The 22,533-nt window shown below is 47.2% G+C and overlaps 1 protein-coding gene across 1 annotated transcript in view; it reads left to right on the top strand.

Annotated features, from left to right (window-relative positions):
- The window catches only part of LOC144153118 (uncharacterized), a 140,547-nt gene that overhangs the window by 58 nt on the left and 117,956 nt on the right, over window positions 1–22,533 (top strand). The window contains exons 1-2 of the mRNA XM_077684775.1: window positions 1–1,016; window positions 1,131–2,717. The exon at window positions 1–1,016 is cut by the window's left edge and continues 58 nt beyond it. Of these exons, the coding sequence (XP_077540901.1) occupies window positions 1–1,016; window positions 1,131–2,717 (2,603 nt within the window). The remainder of the gene's footprint in view (window positions 1,017–1,130; window positions 2,718–22,533) is intronic.

The raw sequence follows: 22,533 nt of genomic DNA, 5'->3' as shown, positions 1-22,533 counted from the left end.
CAATGTGGGGCTATAAAATTGCGTCCAAGAGAGGCAAGGCTCTCGTCCAAGCCATGGGAAAGCACGAGCTGTACCTCATCAACGAGCCGGGAATCCCGACCCGAACGGGTAACAGCGTGACCAACGACACGACCCCCGATCTCACGTGGTCCTCGGGGCCGCTGGAGACGAGGTGGAAGTGCGACGACGCCGACCTCGGCTCGGATCACAAAATCATCAAGATCGATGTCCTCGGGCCTCAGTATAAGGCGGTGTACGGCAAGGCGAGGATAACGGATTGGGATAAGATGAGAAAGCACACGAGTGAGAGGAAGCAAGAAGAAGATGCCGAACCGTCTGCGGAATCCTACGAAGACTGGGCCAGACGACAGCAGGCCACGCTGCAAAAGTACACGCAGGAGATCACCACGACGGTGGACACGCCTTTCGTGGACGCCAGGCTCTCCAACCGGTGGGCGTTGCGCCACTCGCTCACTCGCAGGTGGAAGCGCCAGCGGCGTAACAGGAAGCTGGCTAGGCGCATCGGCCTACTGAACAAAGAGATAGCGGTGTATGCAGCCAAACTGTGCCGGGAAAACTGGCATAAAATGTGCGAAGGCTTACAAGGGCAGTTGTCGGCGGGCAAGACCTGGAAATTGTTGCGTCACCTCATCGACCCCGCACAAAGCAAGTCGACCATGAATCGGAACCTGACCAAAGTCATCAATAATTACGACGGGGATAGCGCCGAATTGCTCAGGGACCTCCAAAAGCGTTACCTCCAGACCGAAAAGGGGCGGTATCTGCCACCACAAGTGTACGAGGGGACCCCTAACGAGGAACTGGACAGACTCTTCACAATCTCAGAGCTATGGGCCGCCATCGACAAAAGCAACAGGAAAAGCGCGCCCGGGGCGGACAACATTACCTATAAGCTGCTTTTCAACATGTGCGGCAGAACGGCCAACGAGCTACTGCAATACATCAACGAGGCGTGGGAAACGTCGCGACTACCGCAAGAATGGAAGACGGCCAAGGTCCGCTTCATCCCGAAGCCAGGGAAACCACCGTCGATCGAGAACCTGCGACCCATATCGTTGACGTCCTGCGTGGGCAAAGTCATGGAGAGGATGGTGTTGCACAGGCTGCAGAGACACCTCGAGGAAACAGGACAGATGCCGGCGACCATGTTCGGTTTCCGAAAACATCTCGGTACGCAGGACGTCATGGTTCAGTTGCACGAACTCGTCATCAAACAAGCAACCAGATCGAGCCCTAGAGCCATCCTGGCCCTCGACCTCAAGGGGGCGTTCGACAACGTCACCCACGCCAGCATCCTGCGCAACCTGAACGGGACCGGCTGTGGCACCAGAACTTTCCACTACGTCCGCAACTTCCTCGAGGACAGAGCGGCCGTTCTGACGATAGGAAACGCGAAGACGGACCCGATAACGCTAGGAGAACGCGGAACACCCCAGGGATCCGTAATATCGCCCCTGCTGTTCAACCTGGCACTGCTACCCCTGCCTAAACTGCTGGAACGCATTGAAGGGTTAGACCACGCTTTCTACGCCGACGATATCACGGTCTGGACGAACAGGGCCGGATCGGAGGGGTGGATGGAAGAAACACTGCAGCGCGCAGCGACGACGGTCCACGAGTACGCCAAGTCGTGCGGCCTGAGCTGCGCCCCCCAAAAGTCCGAGCTCTTAGTAGTCCAGCCGGGCGTCGGGAAGAGGAGCAGGTGCGGCCTTAAGATCGAGATCGACGGCATCCAGGTCGAACCCACTCAACAGTGTCGGATCCTGGGGCTGTTGCTTCGCAGCGACGGCAAGGCGGACGCGGCCGTAGACAAGATATGCCTAACGTCGGAGCAGGTCCTCGGCATGCTCCGCCGCGTAGCAAAAAAGAATCGGGGCATCAAGGAGAACGACGCGCTGCGCTTGGTTCAGGCCTTCGTGGTTACCAGAACCACCTACTCGGCTCCATACCTTAACCTAACCGGAACACAGAAGGCAAAACTAGACGTCATCTTGAGAAAAGCCACGAAGCAAGCCCTTGGACTACCCGCGTACACGTCGACCAAACGGCTGTACGAGATGGGGGTCCACAACACAGTGGACGAGCTCGTGGAGGCACACCTCTCCAATCAGAGGATGCGACTCAGCGGGTCCGAACACGGGAGGAGGATACTGGAAAAGATCGGATGGAGGCCCGAACCGGTGCAAACGTCCGGCCGCGTCCCCGAACATTGGAGAGACAAGATCAACACAAAACCCCTCCCACGCAACATGGCGCCGGGGGAGGATGACGACAGGAGAAAAGCGCGCGCCAAGGCTTTGGAAACGCGCTTGGAAGGCAACCCCAATGTCATGTACGTCGACGCCGCCCTGGTCAAGGGAAGCGACAAGGCCGCTTTGGCAGTAACAACAAGAGACAGGCTCGTCGCCGTGGCGTCCACGAGGACAAGAAACGCAACAAACGCTGAAGAGATGGCGATTGCATTGGGACTAATCCAACCCGGGGCGACGCACGTCGTGACAGACAGCAAGAAGGCCTACGCGAACTACCGCGGGGGGTTGATCTCCTCCGAGGCGGCACGCGTCCTCAAACGGCACAAAACACCAGACAACGAGGTCGAACTGATTTGGACCCCCGCGCACTCCTCCCTGGTCGGCAACAACATCGCCGACTATTACGCCCGAGACATGTCCCGCCGGGAAGTGGAGGAGACGGGGGTCGACTCATTGACACCAATCACTGCGTATAAAGATATCATTACAATGTACAGGGAAAATAGACAAACGCTACCTGAGCCTCATCACTCCCTCACCCGCAGGGACCAGACGATAATACGCGGAATACAGGCAGGGTCTCTGGCCCACCCAACACTACTACATAAGATGTATCCGCACCAATACTCCGAGCTGTGCCCGTTCTGCAACACTAGCAAAGGAACGTTAAAACACGTCATCCTAGAGTGCACCGCACTAAAGGCACCAATACCCGACACACCCCCCCCTTCCCCCCTTCCCCTTAATGAGCGATGGGAGATCCTTCGGCTCAGCCCCTCCGCAAACGTCCACGTGAGCCTAGCGGCCCGTGGGCGGGAGTTGCTAGCCCGGTACGGGGCCTGGGAATGAGGCTCCGCTCCCATCGACGGGTCCCCCCCACCGGAGCGGGCTCACTCTTTCGTATAATAAAGTTTGATCAATCAATCAATGATGTTCTGCACTGCGCAGTGACACAGCACGCATCGAGTCTGAGTCAGAAGAAAGATGGCAAGTTGGGCTAGTTGGTTCATAGTTACCATAATGAAATACAGCGCGAAAAAGGACAGCGCCGTGTCGTCGTTAATTCTTCTTTTGTCCCGTCCTTTTTCGCGCTGCATTTCATTATGGTAACTCAGTCAGAAGGTATGGAGGTTGCTGCCATTCACCGAATTTACTTTGTTGGCGGCAGGGATTAGTCGCTCGAGTGCGTTGTGGTGGCGCTGAACTACGGGATTTATTTAGGGTGTGTGCGTCGTGCCCACAACGACACTCGCTTACTAACAGCATTGATATTCATTTGGTTTATGTTTGATATTGCACGACATGCGTTATTGCACACTGTTGCCGGGTTTTGTGAATCCTAGCGTGTGTTTAGTGTAACAAATTGTCCACACGGGAGCAGAAAAGAAATTTCTGTTCTTTCGCGAGCAGAGGCGCATTTTGCAAAGGGCGTTGTACACAGTTCGCACAGTGTAATCAAGTAAGATACAGTAAAAGGGTGGCATGAAAAACTGCTGCTTTAACAGCGGAGCTGTTTTACAAGCCGTAAGTTCGCCGTTGCAGGAAAAAACACCAAGAAATACCGAGCGCTCGTGAGCGCGTGCCCCGCGGCGACCGCCGAGCGTCCCGGGCATGCGCAGTGTCTTCATAAAAAAAATAAAAAGAAACTGGCAAAAATTTTGAGGAGCGAGAAGATGCCGAGCACTCGTGAGCGCGTGACTCGCGGCCACCGCCGAGTCCCCATCTAGCATAGAGTTTCTTACAATATAACTAGAGGGGAAACTGGCGCTGCAATCGTACGCCTCAATGGGCGTGATGGGTAGTTGTGGATTCAGATTGGCGCTTGATGGCTCGTGAAACTTGCTATGGATTGCAGGCAGTTTTGTTTTCGTTTTGGATTTACATGAACGCATTTGCCTACGCGGGGTGTTGGGAGGAGTGATCAAAAATACGTTTCTCCTTGAACTGCATGCCTCGCGTGCACTGACGCCACCCTGAGTGGAATGCTTTATAACCAGAGTTGCGAATTGGGTGGGTTATCAATGCATTGCCGCACAGCGAGCATGAAAACACAAATGACGGCGCTCTGTGCGGCGAAGTTGTCTGCTAATTAGGAGTTGCGGCGCTGCTCATTCGGCAGAGCAATGTATTGTCAAAGCTGACGACGGTTGCGAATCGCTTGGAACAGCCATACCTTTCGTGCGAACGCCGGCTCCTACGGCGTAGAACATGGTAGAACAGCAGCACCGGCGGCTGATAGGAACGCAGCTTGATGGATGTCACTAATTCAGGCAAGAATAACTTCTCCAAAGTTGATCGGTTTCTTTTTTCATGAGCACAAAACTTTTCACTTCCTATTACAAACCACCAGCACCGAAACTTTTACACGTAGTTATTAAAGAAGTCCGCGTCCTGCTGTAGTTGGCGAAAAATGGCAAACCTGCTCCACAAACCTTCTCGACTCCGCGTCTGCTTTTTATTTAAACGCGCCGTTTTTTTTCGTACAAAATCAATTTTTCGTCACTAACTTTTTTGGTTGCCATGTAATTTGTAAACGGAGAAGCGGGAAATAAGAGCTTTTTTGTCAAAAAACACATTTTGCGCAGCCACAAGCCCGTTCTGATCCTACGCAATCCGGTTCCAAAACTACCCATCATTCCCATTGAAGCGTAAGCGCCGCTGCCATGTTCGCGTTGACACTAGCGCCAGTTTCCCCTCTAGTTATTTGTATGAAACTCTATGCCATCTAGCGCAATGGCTCTAGAAAAAAAAAAAAAAAGGAAAGCTCCAGCATTCGCCGTAATCAAGGCAACACTTCCTCGCAACTCGCCAGGGCGGCCGCGGTCGCCGCCAAAATGGCGGCCACCATCGTCAGCTGGCCTTGCTCCTAAATAAATGTGTTTTTTCTTCTTCTTCTTCTTCTTCTCGTAACTAGAAAGCCATGTCATAGCGTACGGCCCTTGTTCGTTCGTCCTCGTGTCGTCAGGCGCATGCGTTCACACCAGGCTTGGGAAAGGTCACCTCACCCACCGCATTCTGTAGAAGCCATTAAGGATTAAGAAGCCATTACATTGAAGACGTCGTCATCTTCTTCTTCGTATATGACAACGAATACACACACCACATTATGTAAATAAACATCATACTGAAACTATTTATCTGTCCGCGAATGCTCACCTACAACATATTCGCCATTCATGTCTTGCGAGTGAGTGCAAGCTTGCCTAGATCTTTTTTGTTTATTTTATCTGGCGAGCGTGAAAAAGCTACCATTTCTCTCCGGAGATGTCTTGAGCTGTCAGTTCGCCACACGCCTACGTCAGTGTGTGCACCCGGCCGCTTCGAGATCTCGCTTTCTTGAGCAGGCCGCCATACAAGCGGAAGGCGCTTCCACTCGCGTTGATAGAAAGGGGTCTGGTTTAGACAGCTGTAAGACGTGTTGCAAGGAGTTCACGGCTAACACGGCCGCAGACAGACCAACGACGTCTTAAATATTACACTGCTTTATAACATCAAATATTGCTCTCCTCCCTAGTTTTGTATAATTCTGAACTTTTCAGAGGTGCAAACATTTCCTAATCCAGCTCAGGCCGTCTTTAACGCGGCATACTTGAGGTTATAACTTGCAATAAACTACAGATTTTGTGTATTGAATAGTTTTTGTACTTATTTCGTCATTATGCGTACGCTAAAGGGGAAATAGGCAGATTAGTCATACTTTTACTCCAGGCTGCTCTGTGTAATCGCAAGCGTAAGATCTTTCATTTAAACAATAAACGTAAGAACCGATCGTTTATTTCGTCCCAAATTATGAAAAAAAAAGAGACGATATCTTTTGGAGGGTTGCTCAGGTATGCGAAGCTTAGACTTACTCCATCATGTAAAGAAGTAACCGCGTTGAATGACTTTGGTCTATTTTGCGTAAACCCATGTGTATAATATTAGTACGCAAGTGAACACCTCCTAATATCTACACCACCTGTCTTAACGAAAACACAACGTTTCGTTTTGGTGACGACAAAGGAAATCGCCGTGATACGGTATTTATTATCCCCGTTATGTGGGCCATGGTGCACATAGCCAAAATTATTGCATTTTAGTTTTCAAAAACCATGTAAGTGACGTCACCGATACTGGTTAAATAAAATATACCGTAAAATGAGACGGTAACAGCTCAAACAAAAGGATAATTTGTGTTTAAAACGATTAAGAAAGTCTAATTGAATGTGTAACCCAATGTATACTAATTTCAGCGGTTTCGAGAGCACCAACTAGTGGCGACGAAAATCAGGAGCTTCATTCTCAATCAAAACAGATATGCTAGCCCGCATGTTTGCGGGAACGAAAATTCTTGCTTTGTATACATCGGGGCGAAGAGGATGTGAGCTCCCGTTACTTGGCTAAACCACTTTTATTGTGGCATGTGGTGCAGAAACACCCACTATGTAGGCACTCAAGTGTTGCCTTGTGATGTCCGCCTGCCTTGTTTCCCTTTGCTTTCTTATTTCCTGCATGCTTACTAGAACTCTGCTTTCTTCTTTCCTGCAAACTTACTAGAACTCATGTACGCAGTGCCTGAGAACGACACTGCTGAATGCAATCCAGGAGCTGTTGTATGGCTGCTAGTAAATCTGTGACTTTAGGTGCCATCTGTTGCACCAACGAAAATGTTTTAAAGTACCAAACAAAAAACCAACAGATTAAACAATATTTTACGGACTAGTTAGGTAACTTTGGTAACCCAATTACTTCGGCTATGCAGTGCACGGGCGACTACTCATGGTACAAACATCCCCCACTTGAGTTTTTACAGGTCACCAAAGTAAATTTCCCACCAAATATCCCACCAAAAACAAAAAGGCGAGGGGTTGTACAATGACAGTCAGTAAAAAAAGTCGGAAGTTTGAACATCCAAACAGGTTCTAGCACAATAAAGCCTATCGTAACCAGACAATGGGTAAGATTAAATATCGATGAACAAAGCGCTGTTATTGTTTCGGGCTCACGGAAAAGAAAATAACAAACAAGAAGATTCCGTATGATGGCGGCTAACCACCTTCCACGAATCAAGTATCAGATAACGGAATCGTTGTGTGCACGAGCTGAGGCGTAATTAAATCTGGCCGATATCGTATGGGGCGAGTGATCTTTAACTGCTGGACTACGGCGGGTGTGTCCCCTCATGCGACGGGGCCGCGCGCGAGGTCTCGGACGGGAAGACAGCGCACGGGTTATTTAATTTGTCAGAGAAATGAGCTTTCGACGGGGTCATCACACAAGCCGTGAAATGAGCCGTGACAGCATTGCAGTATGCCCTGCGGCGAGGGGGCCAGTATTGGTTCAGCCGCACGCGACGTCGCGGGATCTGCGGAGGACCTCATTAGGCGTCCCGACGAGCATTGAAGAGGCCTTCCAGTGTGCCGTTCGACACGATACCGCGTATTAGGTCGAGCGTGATGGTCGCTAGGGGTTGAAAGGAGTGAATTGTAATAAATGTAGACAGTCAATGTCCCCCGAATCTATGTTTTAGATGGTTTTTAAATGGGCGTGTGGATATAATTGTGCATCCGGAAGTTTTACTACTGTATATCGAAGAAAAATAGAGAAGCGTATTGGGTTTTTGTTTCACTTAAACACATGCTGGGATAAAAAGGGATCAAATACCCATCTGATGCCTACTGTATGTCCGCGAATTTAGGTTATTGGCCGAAACACGTAGAGGGCATTAACAATGCGGATTTTCGTAGTTTCAATAACAACAAATGCCTATCGCCCGTGTACATGTAATTCTACTTATTGCCGAACGTCTCTCCTGCACCAAATCTCTTCGTTAGTGGTATGGCGGCGACACTACCGGAAGAGATGTTGCTTACAGTGATGTTTTTCACGTCTGCGGTGAAATGTTTGCAATTTCCCCCTTGCTAATTGCGGACTTAATGGGGCCTCCACGTGACCTATTTACCTGTGCAACTCTTGAAGTCGCGTAAGAACAGGTTTGCCTAGGTTACGAAGAAGGACATGCAGGTTACTTCGTCATCGGTTTACACCGGTGGCGATGGTTCTAAGTTATCTTTTACCGTATAAATTGGCATGGCCCAATTACAGGTTTACATCGTCTGGATCGGCGGCTGGCGAAGACAACGCAAAGTTCTGGAAACCTTCCCAGATGAACACATTTCGCTGCAAAAGAGGAATTCCCAGCGTTCACAAAACCCGTTTGCAATTGCGCCGCACAGTTAGTTACCTGCTGCGACATGGTCCAAGTTTGCTGCCGACATCTCGAAGTAAAGAAGGGAAGGCAGCCACACACAACACGCGAAATGCCGAACGGGGGACTAAAGGATGCAAGAAAGAAATTGGTGCTTTTTATATTGTGGGGCATCTCCTTTTTCAACTCACAGCGAGTACTTCTGCAAGCATTACGGAGACCTTTTGAGAACACATAGACTGCAAGTAAAAATAACATGCCAAGAGAAAACGAGGAGATAGGGTCAACGGAACCAGGTGAGGCCGTCAACGCAGATTTGAAATTTCGGCTTTCTCCTTAAACTACAGTCCCCTATTGCTTTCTTTTTGTTGCTTCATTTGTTTTCGCTTTCTTCGTGCTAGCATTGACGACAACTGCTCATTCGCAATACCTCCTTTAAAACAGAAAATACACGGAAAGAAAGAATGCTTTAAGTATTACCACTTTCAACGACGGTCGCCCTAGGCACAGTCGGCGAAGACTAAACAAAGAGGCGCGAGAGTACGATTTCGGGATTGGATGAGTGCGCAGCAGCGGTGCTGTCGAGGGTATCCGCAAATGTAAGCAAGGCAAGCCCACATCTAAAAGACAACTTCCGAGGACGCAATTCTAAAAAGCGATGGAATGACACCAACTGTAGAGGGAGAGGGTGGCAAGAAGTGCGTTCCGGCAAGTCGAAGCACCACGCATGTGGAGTGAACATCCACGGTCTAGCGCGCCGCATATATTAAAGACGATAGTCTTTCTTGGGCTACTTAAACTCAGAAATTTTGGTCTGTCTGTATGTCTGTCTGTCTGTCTGTCCGTCTGTCTGTGACTCGATTCAGCCACCCGGCCAAAGCAAAACAATGCCTGCGCAATAGTCTTATATATATAGCCAAATCTACCCGTCCCTGTCCGGTGTAACGTTCATACTTGTCAACATTGTTGAAGAAGAACAATACATTACGCAAATATGAGACAACAAATCAATACAGAAGGGATATTTGCAGTGTTCCTTTATAAAAAAATCAAACATGCTTGACTTTTGCGAAATTAAATACTTCATCAACTGCAGAAAAAGAATTCACTCCGCCGTCGCCTGCTGTCGCCCGCGCCACTATAGCTTCTGGCAACATTTTAAGAAATCAACCGGCAACAGTTACGCAAGGTTCCACTAGATAGATTCCACGTTCTGCTTGCAACGCACGTGGAGTAGGGAAACGCGGTTCTATAAACGTTGAAGTTGGGCGCCTCGATTAACGCGCGTCTTCGCCGTACGGCAGCGTTCGCATCGAGACACCCGGTTTGGAGCAGTGGAACGCAAGAAATTTAAAGTGATTTAAGCAAACCTTTGGCGCCTTTACCTTGGGAGGAGCGCGACGCAAGAGGAACAACATGAGAGGTGAGCGGGAAAGCGAAGGGAGGCATTTACTTCACAAAAGCCGATAAAGGCTATCGTCTTTTGATGGCATTTGCAACGAAAGGAGCAGATACGCGGTCAATTTTTTTTATTAGGCGGAGCTTTGTGTCTCAGGGGAGCGGCGGGCGAATCGAAATAACTCTGCAATCTGATTGGGACTACCGGGCAACGGGTGCGTCAGTCCTGTTAAGGAAGACAAAAAAAAGAATAAATCGGTTCTTGGAACTTGGATTGAATATAGTACCGAAGAGGAAAAATGAAGGAAGAGGACTGGTTGGGGAGCTCATTGGCTGGCGGAACCAATTTTCGTAGGTGATAACGGCGGTCATGAGAGGAAAAAAGCTTCAGGCTGTCGCTCTAGAACCTGTCTGCTGGGGCAAAGAATATTTTGCCCCCGGAGAACAGGCGGGTGTCGGGTCCCAGAATATCAGAGGTCCGGGACGAGAGGGGGCAATAGATAAATAATTTCTGAAAATGATTAATATTTTAATGTTCTTGTTGTTACTTCGTGTGTACACTCAGCGTTCCAATTTACGGGTTAGCGTTACGTCGAAATCAGCACCGCAGCGTGATTCTTTGCGTGAGAGGAAGTCCAGATTGAATTAACGGAAGAGCCAACTCCAAGCCATTTACCTGTCATGATCAATAGGAAATTAATCTTGCCCATGTGTGCAAAAAATTTGCAAGCGATCGCCTAAATTTTAAATAAGGCCTGTCTTGACAGAGGTGACCTGTATAACGCGTTATGTGATCTGCGTAGTATAGCTATACAAAGAGGTTAGCAAGAGCCTAGTAAGGAGCTTCAGCTTAGTCTGGAACCTCGGAGCGACGGAGCATTTAGTCAATCAGTCAAGATCGGTTGAAACAGAATGCGCCGTGCTCTATCCGGCGGAAAGGCTAATTGCACAGGCTTATTCTCCGCTGATTGCGGTGCTTCGCCTGTGCACAGATGGAATGCCTCGTAGAGGCCCTAATTAGCCTAACAAGAACCCCGGCATTCAGGAGCACAACCTACGGGATGATCCCGATTCCGCGGTCTCAATGTTCATTACAACTTCCGCTTTCCTTTAAAAACTTTTCGCTCTTACGCGGAGCAGAAATTTGATGTAAGGAACTGTCGTCAAATTGCTCCTCTTTGTTTCTTTCTGCCCATGCTTCCTGTAAATACTCCCTAATTACTGCTCTCATTTTGTGGGAAGAATAACAGCGCTAGTTTTTTTCCAGCAGTAATCATTTCATTACAGGCAGCCAGCTCATTATGGGAAACTCGTGAAACATGAATAACTCCGTATGTAGATCATTGAGGTTTCCAGGGGTTCAGGTCCTCGCTATTGGACCTACTATTTACGTTAAAATTTGGCCTCGCCAGTACACTTAGGCGACGATAGACCATAGTTTAGGCTTTGTAAACCCCTTCGTCGGGACGCCAGTAAAGTCAGTACGGTGCTGAATAAGAGGTATAGATAAAAATAAGCAAAAAAAAGCAATTATTATTCACTGATTTTATATCGGTTCTGCGCTGTTTGGTGATGGTTAAGAAAAATGTGTATCATTATTACAATAAACTTCAACAGCTAGCCTGAAGTGAACACTATAGCTGCCACCAAAAAAAAAAAAAAAAAGCAGAATTTATCTTTTTCGTCCAAATGCCTTTTCGTCCGACATTTATGCGATAACCTCACCCTTGCCTTAAAGGGACCTTGCAACACTCTTTGAGCAGTGCAAATAAACCTGTGCGACGTTTAGATGACACTGCCAGGAGCGCTTGAGCCAACTATTACTCATGCACGTGAACCGGTGAGCGCGCAAATCGCTGTGAAAGACGCGGAAAAACGAACCGCGCTGTCTTCATTTTCCTCATTATGCACCCCTGGCATGGCCAAAATGACGCCATTGCGGCCATGGTTGTCCTATTGGCTGTCGCTGGTCAACTTCGTGGTTTATTTCTCGCATTTCCTGTGGCGATCCGCCGTCTTCGGCACTGTATACTAACTCCTTTTGTCTGAACCTGCTCATATCATTTCACCTTACTTGGGGTGAGAAAAAAAAACTGCAGCAATATGTTTTTAAAATTTCTTCGCTAACGGCCTTTTCGGGAAGGGAGAGAGAGAAGGAGGAAGTTTTGGTGAAGTTGTCTCATAAAAGGTTTCTTCCTTTCTTTCGGTGTGCTTGATTTCGGTACTTGTTGCAACTTTCCGTGAGTGCCTCTTCTCGCGCGAAGAATACACGGAAGACATTTGAGCCAGAAGAATGGAGGGAGTTTCCGCATTCTCTGCGTGAGGCGTCACTAGTCTTGAGGTGTTTCTTGGGGGCATCCCTGGCAGCGGCAAGGAAGAACGTTGTGTCCTTGCTCTTTGCTTGAAGAAGGAAAGCAATGCACTGGAGAGGATAAACGATGCGACTTTCGACGGTCCTGTTACCCCCCCCCCCCCCCAAAAAAAAAAAAAGAAAACACCCGTGATACGGCCTCTACAAGAGACCTCTTTAGTTATGATAAATGGTTCAGTACGCCCATTTTTTCAGTAGCTTCTCAGCATTGCACCGGCGGGGATCAGGAGTTACAGAATAAGAGTCTTTTGGGGATTTCTTTGTTTTTAGTGGTCTTTCTATGTATCAGGATGTATTGTGGGTTTGTTAGTAACTAACTTTGTCAAATCACCGCTCGCGGTGGATACCAATTCATTATTTTATTGTAAGCAACTGAATCAACGTGAACACCATCATTTTGCGAGGCAGGCACTGGTGGCGATGCAGTTGACACTCCTGAAGTTGTTAGCAGTTGGTTATAATTTTCTTTATTTATGCATATGGTTAGTAAATTCCGCATTGAAACTTCTTATCACCACGTGCATTGAAGAGCATTTAAATCTTCAATATTAAGAAGATACGAAAATATGAAGATACGAAAATAGCGGAAGCTGCGGATGATATTGGCAGCCTTGTCTGATTATTTTTAGTGACAAAACGCTACTACCCTACCTCTGCCGGTTTCACCGGGAAGTTCGTGAAGCTTGTTTCACCTAACCTCATTTTTGAAGCTACTTGCGGGAAGTCTCCTGTATTTTCCCATTATTAACTCGCTTGCGCTGAGGTTGATGCGCAGCGGAGGAAGGGATGGCGTATACGATTCCGCTCAAGTACCCAATTTATTAAACTTTTCTTGAAAGAAAATTTGTGGGGAATACTGTAAGCTAAGCAAAAAAAAAAGAAAAAGACTGCTGCCTGCTATCTATACGCCAATGCCGTATCAGGCAAGCTGCCACCGTTATTGCTCGGGAAGAACGATTACTGTGCCTTTACATCGCTTTTAGTAACACCTAGCTTTAAACAATCGAATTAACTCAAGCTCTCACTCCACAATGCGTCTTCGTTTTTGGCACAATATATCAGCTTATTTCCATTCGTACTTTATTGCGTGCGCTGTACGGCTGCTTGCAACTTGCGAAGCCAGACAAAATATCATAGTAGTAATAAAGAAGGGAAATTTTCGATATACATATCCGCGCACTTTCGGCACAACGCTGGACGCGCAAGTAATTGTAGTAAAGGGTGCTTCTTTATGGATCCACAAAAAGGAAGGAAGTGAGGCTTGTCGTTCGAGGGAAATGTCTAGCGGCCTGACAACTTTGTTTACGGAGACACCGCTAGAAATTATTGAAAATAGTGACGGGTGTGGCTTACCGTGTTATGAACAGACTTACGTGAATCGCCAAGAAAACCAACTAAACCTGCCGCCACTTCATGCTACACAAAAAACCATGCTGCTTTGTGGATTTTTTATCACGCAACATTTTTTTCCTTACAACCCGTTCATTATACCCCTTTACTACTGATTTATCAGAAGCTGGCTCTGACTCAACGGCAGCGCTAAAAGGGGAATTTAGGCGGCCTCTACGTGCCAGAACGTTTGTGTTGTGTATTGGCACGCTCCGTTTGTTGAGATTTTTATTAAGACTGACCGACGCATTTTGTGCGCTCATTTTATTGTAGCTTTGCCGTACGGAATTCAATCGTCTTTTCGTGCTTCTCTGACCACGTGTCAAAATTTACGCCTCTCATCAAGCTAGTTCATTTTTGCACACGGTTTTACACCTTCCTGCCTTTGTCCTGGGCCGCAATGAACTTTAGCCGGAGTAACGTTTTCGTAGTTGGAGAGAGCTGTTTACGGATTGGCTCACATTGGTTTAGGATCCTGGATTTGTAGAATTTAATACAGATTTTATAGATACTAATTTAACGTAATTATTAGTACAGAAGGAGGTCCCGAATTAAAGCTATCGATGGGACCTTCTGTTAATGAGGGCGACTATATAAATGAAAAAATAATTCAGGCAGTAAAGGTGCGAGTCAGCCGAACAGAATCAGTATAACATGCGAGCCGAAAATTCAGACAGACATTATACAATATTCCATGCAGATAAACTGATTTAGGTACTATACACAGGGTAAGAAAAAGATTAGCGGAAAATTTGTCAAGCAAAAATCATCCTGAACGACTGTAAAATGAACGCTTAGAATGGGACATTTTTATGATTATTTGTAAGGTATTCCACAGTTGTATGCCTGCAAAAATATCTCTTTGTTTACCATAATTAGTCTTGGCCTCAGGAAGCAAAACATAATGACTACGTGCGAATCTTGTAGAGTTGGTGTTCGCGAGGTTGGAATCCGAAACGCAACCTATGATAATGTCGTGTGTACAAGCCCGACAAGTGTGCACTGTCAGTTTTAGCTGAAAAGAATGTTTTAGTGGAAGCATACTCAGGCGTGTGTAGATGGAAATTGCTGGTGCATTGAAAGGGCTCTAAGTAATGAGGTGAACAGCAGAACAGCAGATGGTGCGCTACGGGTGTGGGATTTGCAAAGCACGCAGGTTGCGCTAAACCAGTCTTCTCTTCTTCCTCACCTCCGGAAGTCAAATTATGCCGCTGTGATAGAACGCCCGAACGCGTGGCTGAATTACATCTTTTGGTGAACATTGCGGTACTTGTGTTAGCCCATAATAGGAATCAGATGCTATCCGTGAGCCCCTATGTAATAACCGCACAAGACGCCATCCTGCAGCAGATATTAACGTGTTGACAAGAATGATGATGATGATGGGGGCGAATATGGGTTTAATGTAATCATCGATTGTATATGAAGTTTAACGCAAGGACAATGTAATCTTGCATACGTGTGATTACATGCTCCGGCGTAACAACTGAGCTAAGAATATCTGTGCAGGTGCCCCCAAAATTAAACTGAGCATGGGTTGAAGATTTTGAGAGGATTTCTCCACCGTGTGCCTAGCCAGCAACCTCCAAGTGACTTTTCAAGTAAGTAATTCAAAAATAAAATCAGGCCGCACATGTTATATTTATGCATGCAGCAGCGCAAAATAGAAATTTTTCCAATTTCACGAACCCGTGCTCCGTTTACTTTTTGTTGTACCTGTACATACCGTGATGGTCATGAGCATTGCACATTTCTCAGCCATTCTGTATGATTAGTTGAAACGTATTCGTCAGCCTATACTCATTCGTCATTCGTCTCACACTTTAGTACTGACCTTAACTCACTCAGCATCACACTTTTCCCACCTGAACCTGCATTCACTCACCGCCCTACTCTCCTGGGAGTATCAGAACAAACAAATAAAAATGGGTCTACTGGTACACCACTAGGCCAATTTATGGCTAAGAGCAAAATGAAATGTCTCCAACTGCAGTTGTAGCAAAGCAGGCACTCACAGTCACTTTTGTTTGGTAATAGGTTTCTAGGAAGATTCTTGCCAGTTCTTCTGAGGTGCAGGAATTATTCCACTCGAAGAAGCACAAACCAGGTGTAATTTTTTAGCCGAACTCGTTAGCGGCTGCACCAGAGCAAAACGACAACAGCCGGCAGACTGCTCGAGCAAGGGCTGTGGCTGTTTTCAATCAGGGAATCGCTCTCAATGCAGCTGGGGCCAATGGAAGTTCTGCTAAGGTTTTCGAGGAAGAATGCGATGCACTTGCGCTGCTCAGGGCCATTAGGTAAGGCGGCTGGGAGGGCGCTGGGCTAATCGACTTATTTATTTAAACTGCGAGAGAAGCCACTTATTTTTCCTCCTGTTGGTGCAAGTTGGTTCCATTGCATCATCATCTGCATCACTGGCTGAGACAGCTCTTGTAAAACGCTTTTCAAACGCTCCACTGCTCTTAATTTTGCACTGGTGGCTTTAATTATAGTTTGCTATATTGGGTATTTTTTATGCGAAAGCCTTAAATCTCTGTTTTAATGAACACGTGAGATACTAAGAATCGTTTTGGTGTGCACAGAATGAAGAGCACAGGTAACTAAAACCTCTAAAGGATGAGTGTACCGAATTCAAACGATGAATTTAAAGTAGGTTCCCCAAGAATATTGTTTACAATATGCCTGGATCTTAAAAATACAGTCAGGGGTAATTTCGCCTGCACACAGAATGGATGTCAAGAAATGGTGTATTCATTTTTAAATAATTCATTCATGGACACGAGGAGAGAACGACACACATTGTCATGATTCCTCTCCTCCCAAGGGAGCACTACTCCTCTTTTAGTTATGGGCAACTTTAGCCATACAGCAGTGGGATCGATTGCTGTCTTGTTTTGCCGAGTACTCAATCGTCCACGCTTTTCCTGTTACACGTTCGCCCACAGCCGATAATTAGCATGTGCACTTACTACAAGGCGGGACACATCTTAACTTTTGCTCGCACCGAACGCAATGCTATCTATGCCAAGTACACGGTGCCCGAGCCATACCCAACACCAAAACATTTCCAATTAGAGGAGGCTCTGAGCAACAAGGCCTACACGCGCGCAGACATAATGAGTGCCAAGCCATTTAATCTTCAATATCCTCGCAGGCGCATGAAAGGAAGAAAGTCAAAGACAAAAGGGCCGAGCTCTTAGAGGTGGCCTCTTGTCCTTTTTGATGGGACAGAAATGAGAGGACCCAGCAATGTTCGGGTCATTAGTCATCTCTTCGGCAGGCGTAATGACGAGGCCTAGGAAGAAACTGCGGTTCCAGCGCGAGCATCAATGTAGCCCGGCTTGGGCCGCGTATGGTAGAGGCGTGTGGTAATTAAAGGACACGGCGTTAATTGCGAAGGCGCGCGCCTGTGGTATAACGTGACGGTGAGCTTTGTGAGCGGCAGCCGCGGCCTTCTGTCACCGTGGCAACAGAAGCTGCTTTTCGAGTGGCTCCCCACCATCATCGCAAAAGGGAACATACGCGACATAATGGGGAAAAGCAGGTGCATGTGCTTAATCACTGCTATGCGGCCATTAGATTCTTGCGAGCTTTTCTATTGGTTTGGTTCCGACCTGGCTCTTTTACAGCTGCGTGTGCTGGTGGGAAGGGAAATGTTAAATTTGCTTCTTTTCTTTTTTTCTCTCCTTTTTTTTCCTTCTTTCTTCATTTCTTTCCTTCTTTTTATTCCTCTTTGATGTTTAGGTAGCGTGCGCGAGAAGTCCGCAATCAGACTGCTTCTAATTTCCTCCCGGTCTTGCGTTCTTCGGAATTGCGGTTTTTGTTCACTGTTGTCGATCTTTTCCCCCGCAATCTTTGATTACAACCAAACAGTTTGTAATTACGAAGTCATATTTGCATTGGCACGCACCGGGACACACAGATTACTCGGAAACGATGAATGTCTGTTGCGATATCGCAATCAGGCGCAAATGAAAGGGCGAAAGAAAGTACGAAACGTCGAAAGAGTCCGAGCGGAAATTCAAGCCACGCGTAATGGTGATGAAAGCAGAAACGCGGCCAAATGTTTCTCCTGATACAACGGCAACTTGATGTCACAATAAAAATGTTTAGGAACCTAAAAGCTGAAAGTGGCAGTTGTATTACCGCCTATTGTTTTGCGCGGCCCTAGGACTTTATAAGTGTCACTATTACCCGCCATATAAATAGCTCTTACAGACAGTACGAGGATGGGTGCCAGTACGCACGCACCCTAACAAACTCTCCGGAAAAGCCTCTCGCCAAGACTTCAGAAATGAGGCCACCACTGTGTTCCGGTTGCTTTCTTGATTGAACTCAGCGTTAAACGACGCTGTCAAGATTATTTTTGCTTGTCGACTTGTGCTGGTAGTGCCCTTTTGTTACTTTTGTATATCTTAGGTTGTGTTAGACATTGCGTATCATACCTCTTTCCTCGGAAATGCGCACATGGTACCTCCTGCTACTCTCGCGTTGAATGGTTTCGACAGCAGTAAAATGGTGCCGTTATATGTACGACCTTCTCAATAGCAGATAAAATGTGGGGAAGATCTTGCAAAGAATAAGAGCACTGACCGAGAACTCCGAGCCCTCTTCACAATGAGGGTTTGAAGCGGCACAACAAGCAACAATAAAGGCGAAGGAAAAAAGAGCCCGGGAATGGAGGGCAACAGAAACTTCAGCTCGCTGGGCCACAATAAATGGGGGAAATGGATATAGATACAAGCAAGCGAAAGGAAAACTGCAAGACAGCCAATAATTGTGCAAGGATGCGCTCAGTATGGTTTTTTTCTACCGCACGTCTGACAGCACCACCAACAAAATGATTTTGTACTTTTCCGACCTAACTTCTTCCGTTTTTTCGGTAGTGTTCAGGTTCTGCAAGCCTGGTAACCCGCTTTTGGAGGCATGCGCATATCTTAATCCACTGGGAGGAGGGAACGGAAAATGCTTGTTCAGGAGGCCCTGCGGAACATCAAATGTGAAAGAGGCAAAACACAACCTCTGTCGTCTTGCAAGAAGGCCAGTATTCGAGAAAGCATAATAGGGGTGACAAAAGAGGTTCTACAGGAGCAGAAACGTTCTCGCCAGCGTACGGGTATACGCCCGCCATAATTTCAACCAAGACACTAGGACCAGTGCAGATGGCGGACAGAAGTAAACTACTACTTAAAGTAGTTTATTCTTGCGGCAGAATAGTTACAAGCAGTGTATTTGCAGTAAGCGGTGTTATAGCCAGAGACTGAATCAGTAATGTCGGAATCGGTTCCGGCAAGTAGATCGTAGGAAGCATAAAACGCTTGCGCGAATATGCTCTTGACGTCGAACAAGCCATCGCCCAACATGCCCAAGGCATAGAAGAAGTGATAACCCTAGAAGGCTTATGGGGACAGAAAAAGGTAACGTTCTCTTTTTATAAAAAAAAACATTCTTCTGTATACAAAGGAGCACCCTCATGGTAAAGGTGCGGTTAACCAGTGACTACCCAATTGAGTTGCTTCATGTTTCAGTCGACCAAGCGGGAGGTCACCATAGGCAGGCAAATCAGTAGTGCTGCGATGGGGTTTTGAAGGGTTCTGTTGATTTCATGCGTTGATATTGAACTCGTGAGAGATTGCACGTAGGACGTTTGGCGCGTTTGTCCCTAAAAGAGTGCTGCGGAAGGATTATTGCCATGCTGTCGATACGCGCATCGTGACCTCTATGATTACTCTCTATTAAGAAACGGTGACTGAGGATTAAAGAAGATTATATTGTAAGTAGCCTGGAATCAATGCTGAAAGGTCACCAGGTTCCATTGGCGGTCGCGGGAGGGGCTGAAGACGACTTTTAAGACAGTCATAAATCCAACTAATTGTCTATGTTGGGCTTGGAGAATACAAATTCTTTGCTAATGTTAGAGCGCTTATTTATATTTCCTGTTTGACCTCAAGCATGGTGGGGTCGCCAAACTGCAAAACTTCGAAAACGCGGAAGTTATTCTTGCGCGAAAACACGCTCAAATCGCATCGGCGTATTTCAAAATGTTCCCATCACGTTTTCAAAACTCAACGGCTTATGCGAGTCACGGACTCGGGCGATGAACGGTACGTCTACTGACTGGAAAACATGGCGCCCTGATAAGGGAAGTGGAGGTTAGATTCGAGACTGGCTGTGCAAGGCGACGTCCAGCTCACCGATTTTCGCGCGGAGACGCTACACTTCGCCTTACTGCGTGCACTTGGCAACATAGAGTTTCAGACTAATATGTACTACAGGGAAATCAGGCACTAGTGTCTTGGCGAGCCTCGCTTCAGTGAGTGTGCAGTCATGTACCGGGTTGGAACGTTGCACTTGTGCATAGCATAGCTTATGAACATACTGAAAACTTGCTTGTGGTTGCAAAAAAAAACAAGAATATTGTAAACGATTCTGTAAATTTGTGTTATTAATGAAAAATGAAGCCCCGAAAGAGATTTTTTCCAAGAATACTTTAGAAACGAGCAGGATTAAAATTTTGCCTTGTTTGTTGATTTCGGTTTCAAAAGCGAAAAACATTGATATGGCTAGCCAAGCTAAGTAAGAGGAGAACGTTTCTATCTGCTTTAGCGGTGCCCAAGTCCGTGACGGCATGCGAATGCAGCGGCAGATATCCCCCTATAGCGTGTAATAGTGTGAAGCACACCAGGCAGCGAAGGAGCTGAGCAACCGGGACGGCCCATCTCGGCTGCGTGCATTCAGGCAATCCAGAGTCAGTGCGTTGCTTTCAGCACAAATTCTGCGTTCCAGATTGATAAACTGATTTGAACATAAAACCATCTACATTCTGGCATAGAATTTCGAATTGAATTGCTTGCAGAGTTTAACACGCCGACGCAATGCAGGCGATGAGGCGCGCCATAGTGGAGAGCTCCGGATTAAGTTTGACCACCTGGGGATGTTTAACGTGCGCCGAAATCTAGAACACACGGCGGTCCTCGCTTTTCGCCTGCATCAGAAAAGCGGCCGCCCGGCAACCCGCGTCCTTATGCTGTATTCTGCTGTATCCTTATGCTGTATTCTGATATGATATATCCCTAGCGAACGTTGTGTGGTAGCAGATGGTAGTAGGGAGGCGTCAATTCTTCGCACGCCCTCCAAATTTCGCACAGCGAAAGTACTATGGCGAGCTTTCTGGATTTTGAAAACCGTCTATTGCCATCGCATGCGACTGAGCATCGGTGCTTAAACGGGTTTAGACTGAGGCGCTTTAGCCTAAAACTGAGGCTTTTTTGCTCATACTGAATATAATGACGGGTTGCATCCAGATAAAGGTAATTTATAACTAAAACATCCCCCCTTCCTGAGAACCGGAATCATTTGGTCTGTAAAAATTAAAATAAAACAAAGAAGCGCGGGGGTGGGGGGGGGGAGGGGGGCTATGCTGGTTACGTGCCGAAATGTCTCTTCTGGGCTGGGATACGAGGCGTCGTACATTTTAAACCACCCGTGGATCTCGAACCTGCGTCTAAATCTCAACACACAAATGTTTACTTTTTTTGTTTTTCGTCTCCATCAGGAAAGCAGCTTCTGGGATCAAGACAAATCCCACCCTCATGATCAGCAGCGCCGCCCCTTAGAATCAGTAAAAAGCGAGAGGTCACCGTTCTCTCCATACTTCTTTCTTCCCGGAGGCATTGAAATGTTTGCCGCATAACTTCCACGAGGTCGTGACTTTATATAAAAAGTGCTTTAAATAAAAGGATGGCTTTGTAGGCGAAGATGGCCAAGGATGGATGACAAAAAAGGATGACGAAGGAGAAGAAACTCGGCTGCAATCGTGGATTTAAACCATCGTGAAGCGCGAGACACATGGACGACTGGTGCATGCGAATCGCATGAGACTGATCGTTACGACGGTCGCCACGAACAGTCGCACGCGTGAATTTGAGACACATGGTCCGATGCGAGCGTGCGATGGGTCGTCGGCGACGCTCCGCCCACTGTTTTTGCTCCATGGTTGCCTTCCCTGTTCAGGCGCACTCAGGCCGATTTAGGTAAGTGCCAGAGAAATTCGAGCAGGAAAAGAAAAACATTTATCAAATTGTAGTGAAAAGTAGTAGTCCTATTACGTTATACGTTTATTTTTAATGTTCAGTACACTGATGTGGAAACATTTAGCACCCATGATTCCGCTCGTCCATGCTGTAGGTACCGCTGGCAACATGTGTGTACCAGGAGGAGAGGGCACGGGTCGGCGGGGGCGGTAGCGGAGAGCTGCTCCCCACAACCTACTCGGGATTGCCACTGGCGCATCCTCGGGGCTTTGAAAGGAACTTTCTCCGCAATGACACCTTCGGGCGCTCATTGGCTGTGGCCGCACGACGATCGCAACGATGGCACGACTGCATCTGGCTCGCCAGTCGCACGTCGTGAGCCTCCTCCGACTAGCGAACGATGCCAAAGCCGGTCCTAAAGATCAGTCGTAACAACGATCTTTCGCGTGCGAATCGCGTGCACCAGTCGTCCATGCGTCTCGCGCTTGATGGTCGTGAAGGTTGTGTATAGCTTCGCTACCTTCAAGTCTTACGCGTTAGTGCGAGCTTCCTTCATTTTTTCTTACTGCCGGAATTGCAAAAAACCTTGCCTATTTTCAGTGTACACCAAACATTTTTAACCAGACGTAGATATGATTATTGGCGAATGAGTGCGGTTATAACAAACAAGAAATAGTAAGCTCTTTTTTCCGCCGCTGGAAAGCTGCTCACTGCTCACACTACTTGAGTTATCTTCTTGAAGTTTAGTTCGTGAACGTCTGAATGGAAGAACAGAACGCCATTCAGTTTGTGGCTGAGAATATAAATCCGTCTAGATCAGTTTCATAAAACCCTACTCCTTGATTGCAGAACTCTGTCTCCGGTGTAGAGGCTCGTCGCCTC

This window comes from Haemaphysalis longicornis, unplaced genomic scaffold (assembly GCF_048455015.1).
Source record: "Haemaphysalis longicornis isolate Haplotype H1 unplaced genomic scaffold, Haemaphysalis longicornis Haplotype H1 scaffold_9, whole genome shotgun sequence".
Lineage (NCBI taxonomy): Eukaryota > Metazoa > Arthropoda > Arachnida > Ixodida > Ixodidae > Haemaphysalis > Haemaphysalis longicornis.
This window is presented reverse-complemented; position numbering and strand designations above follow the sequence as displayed.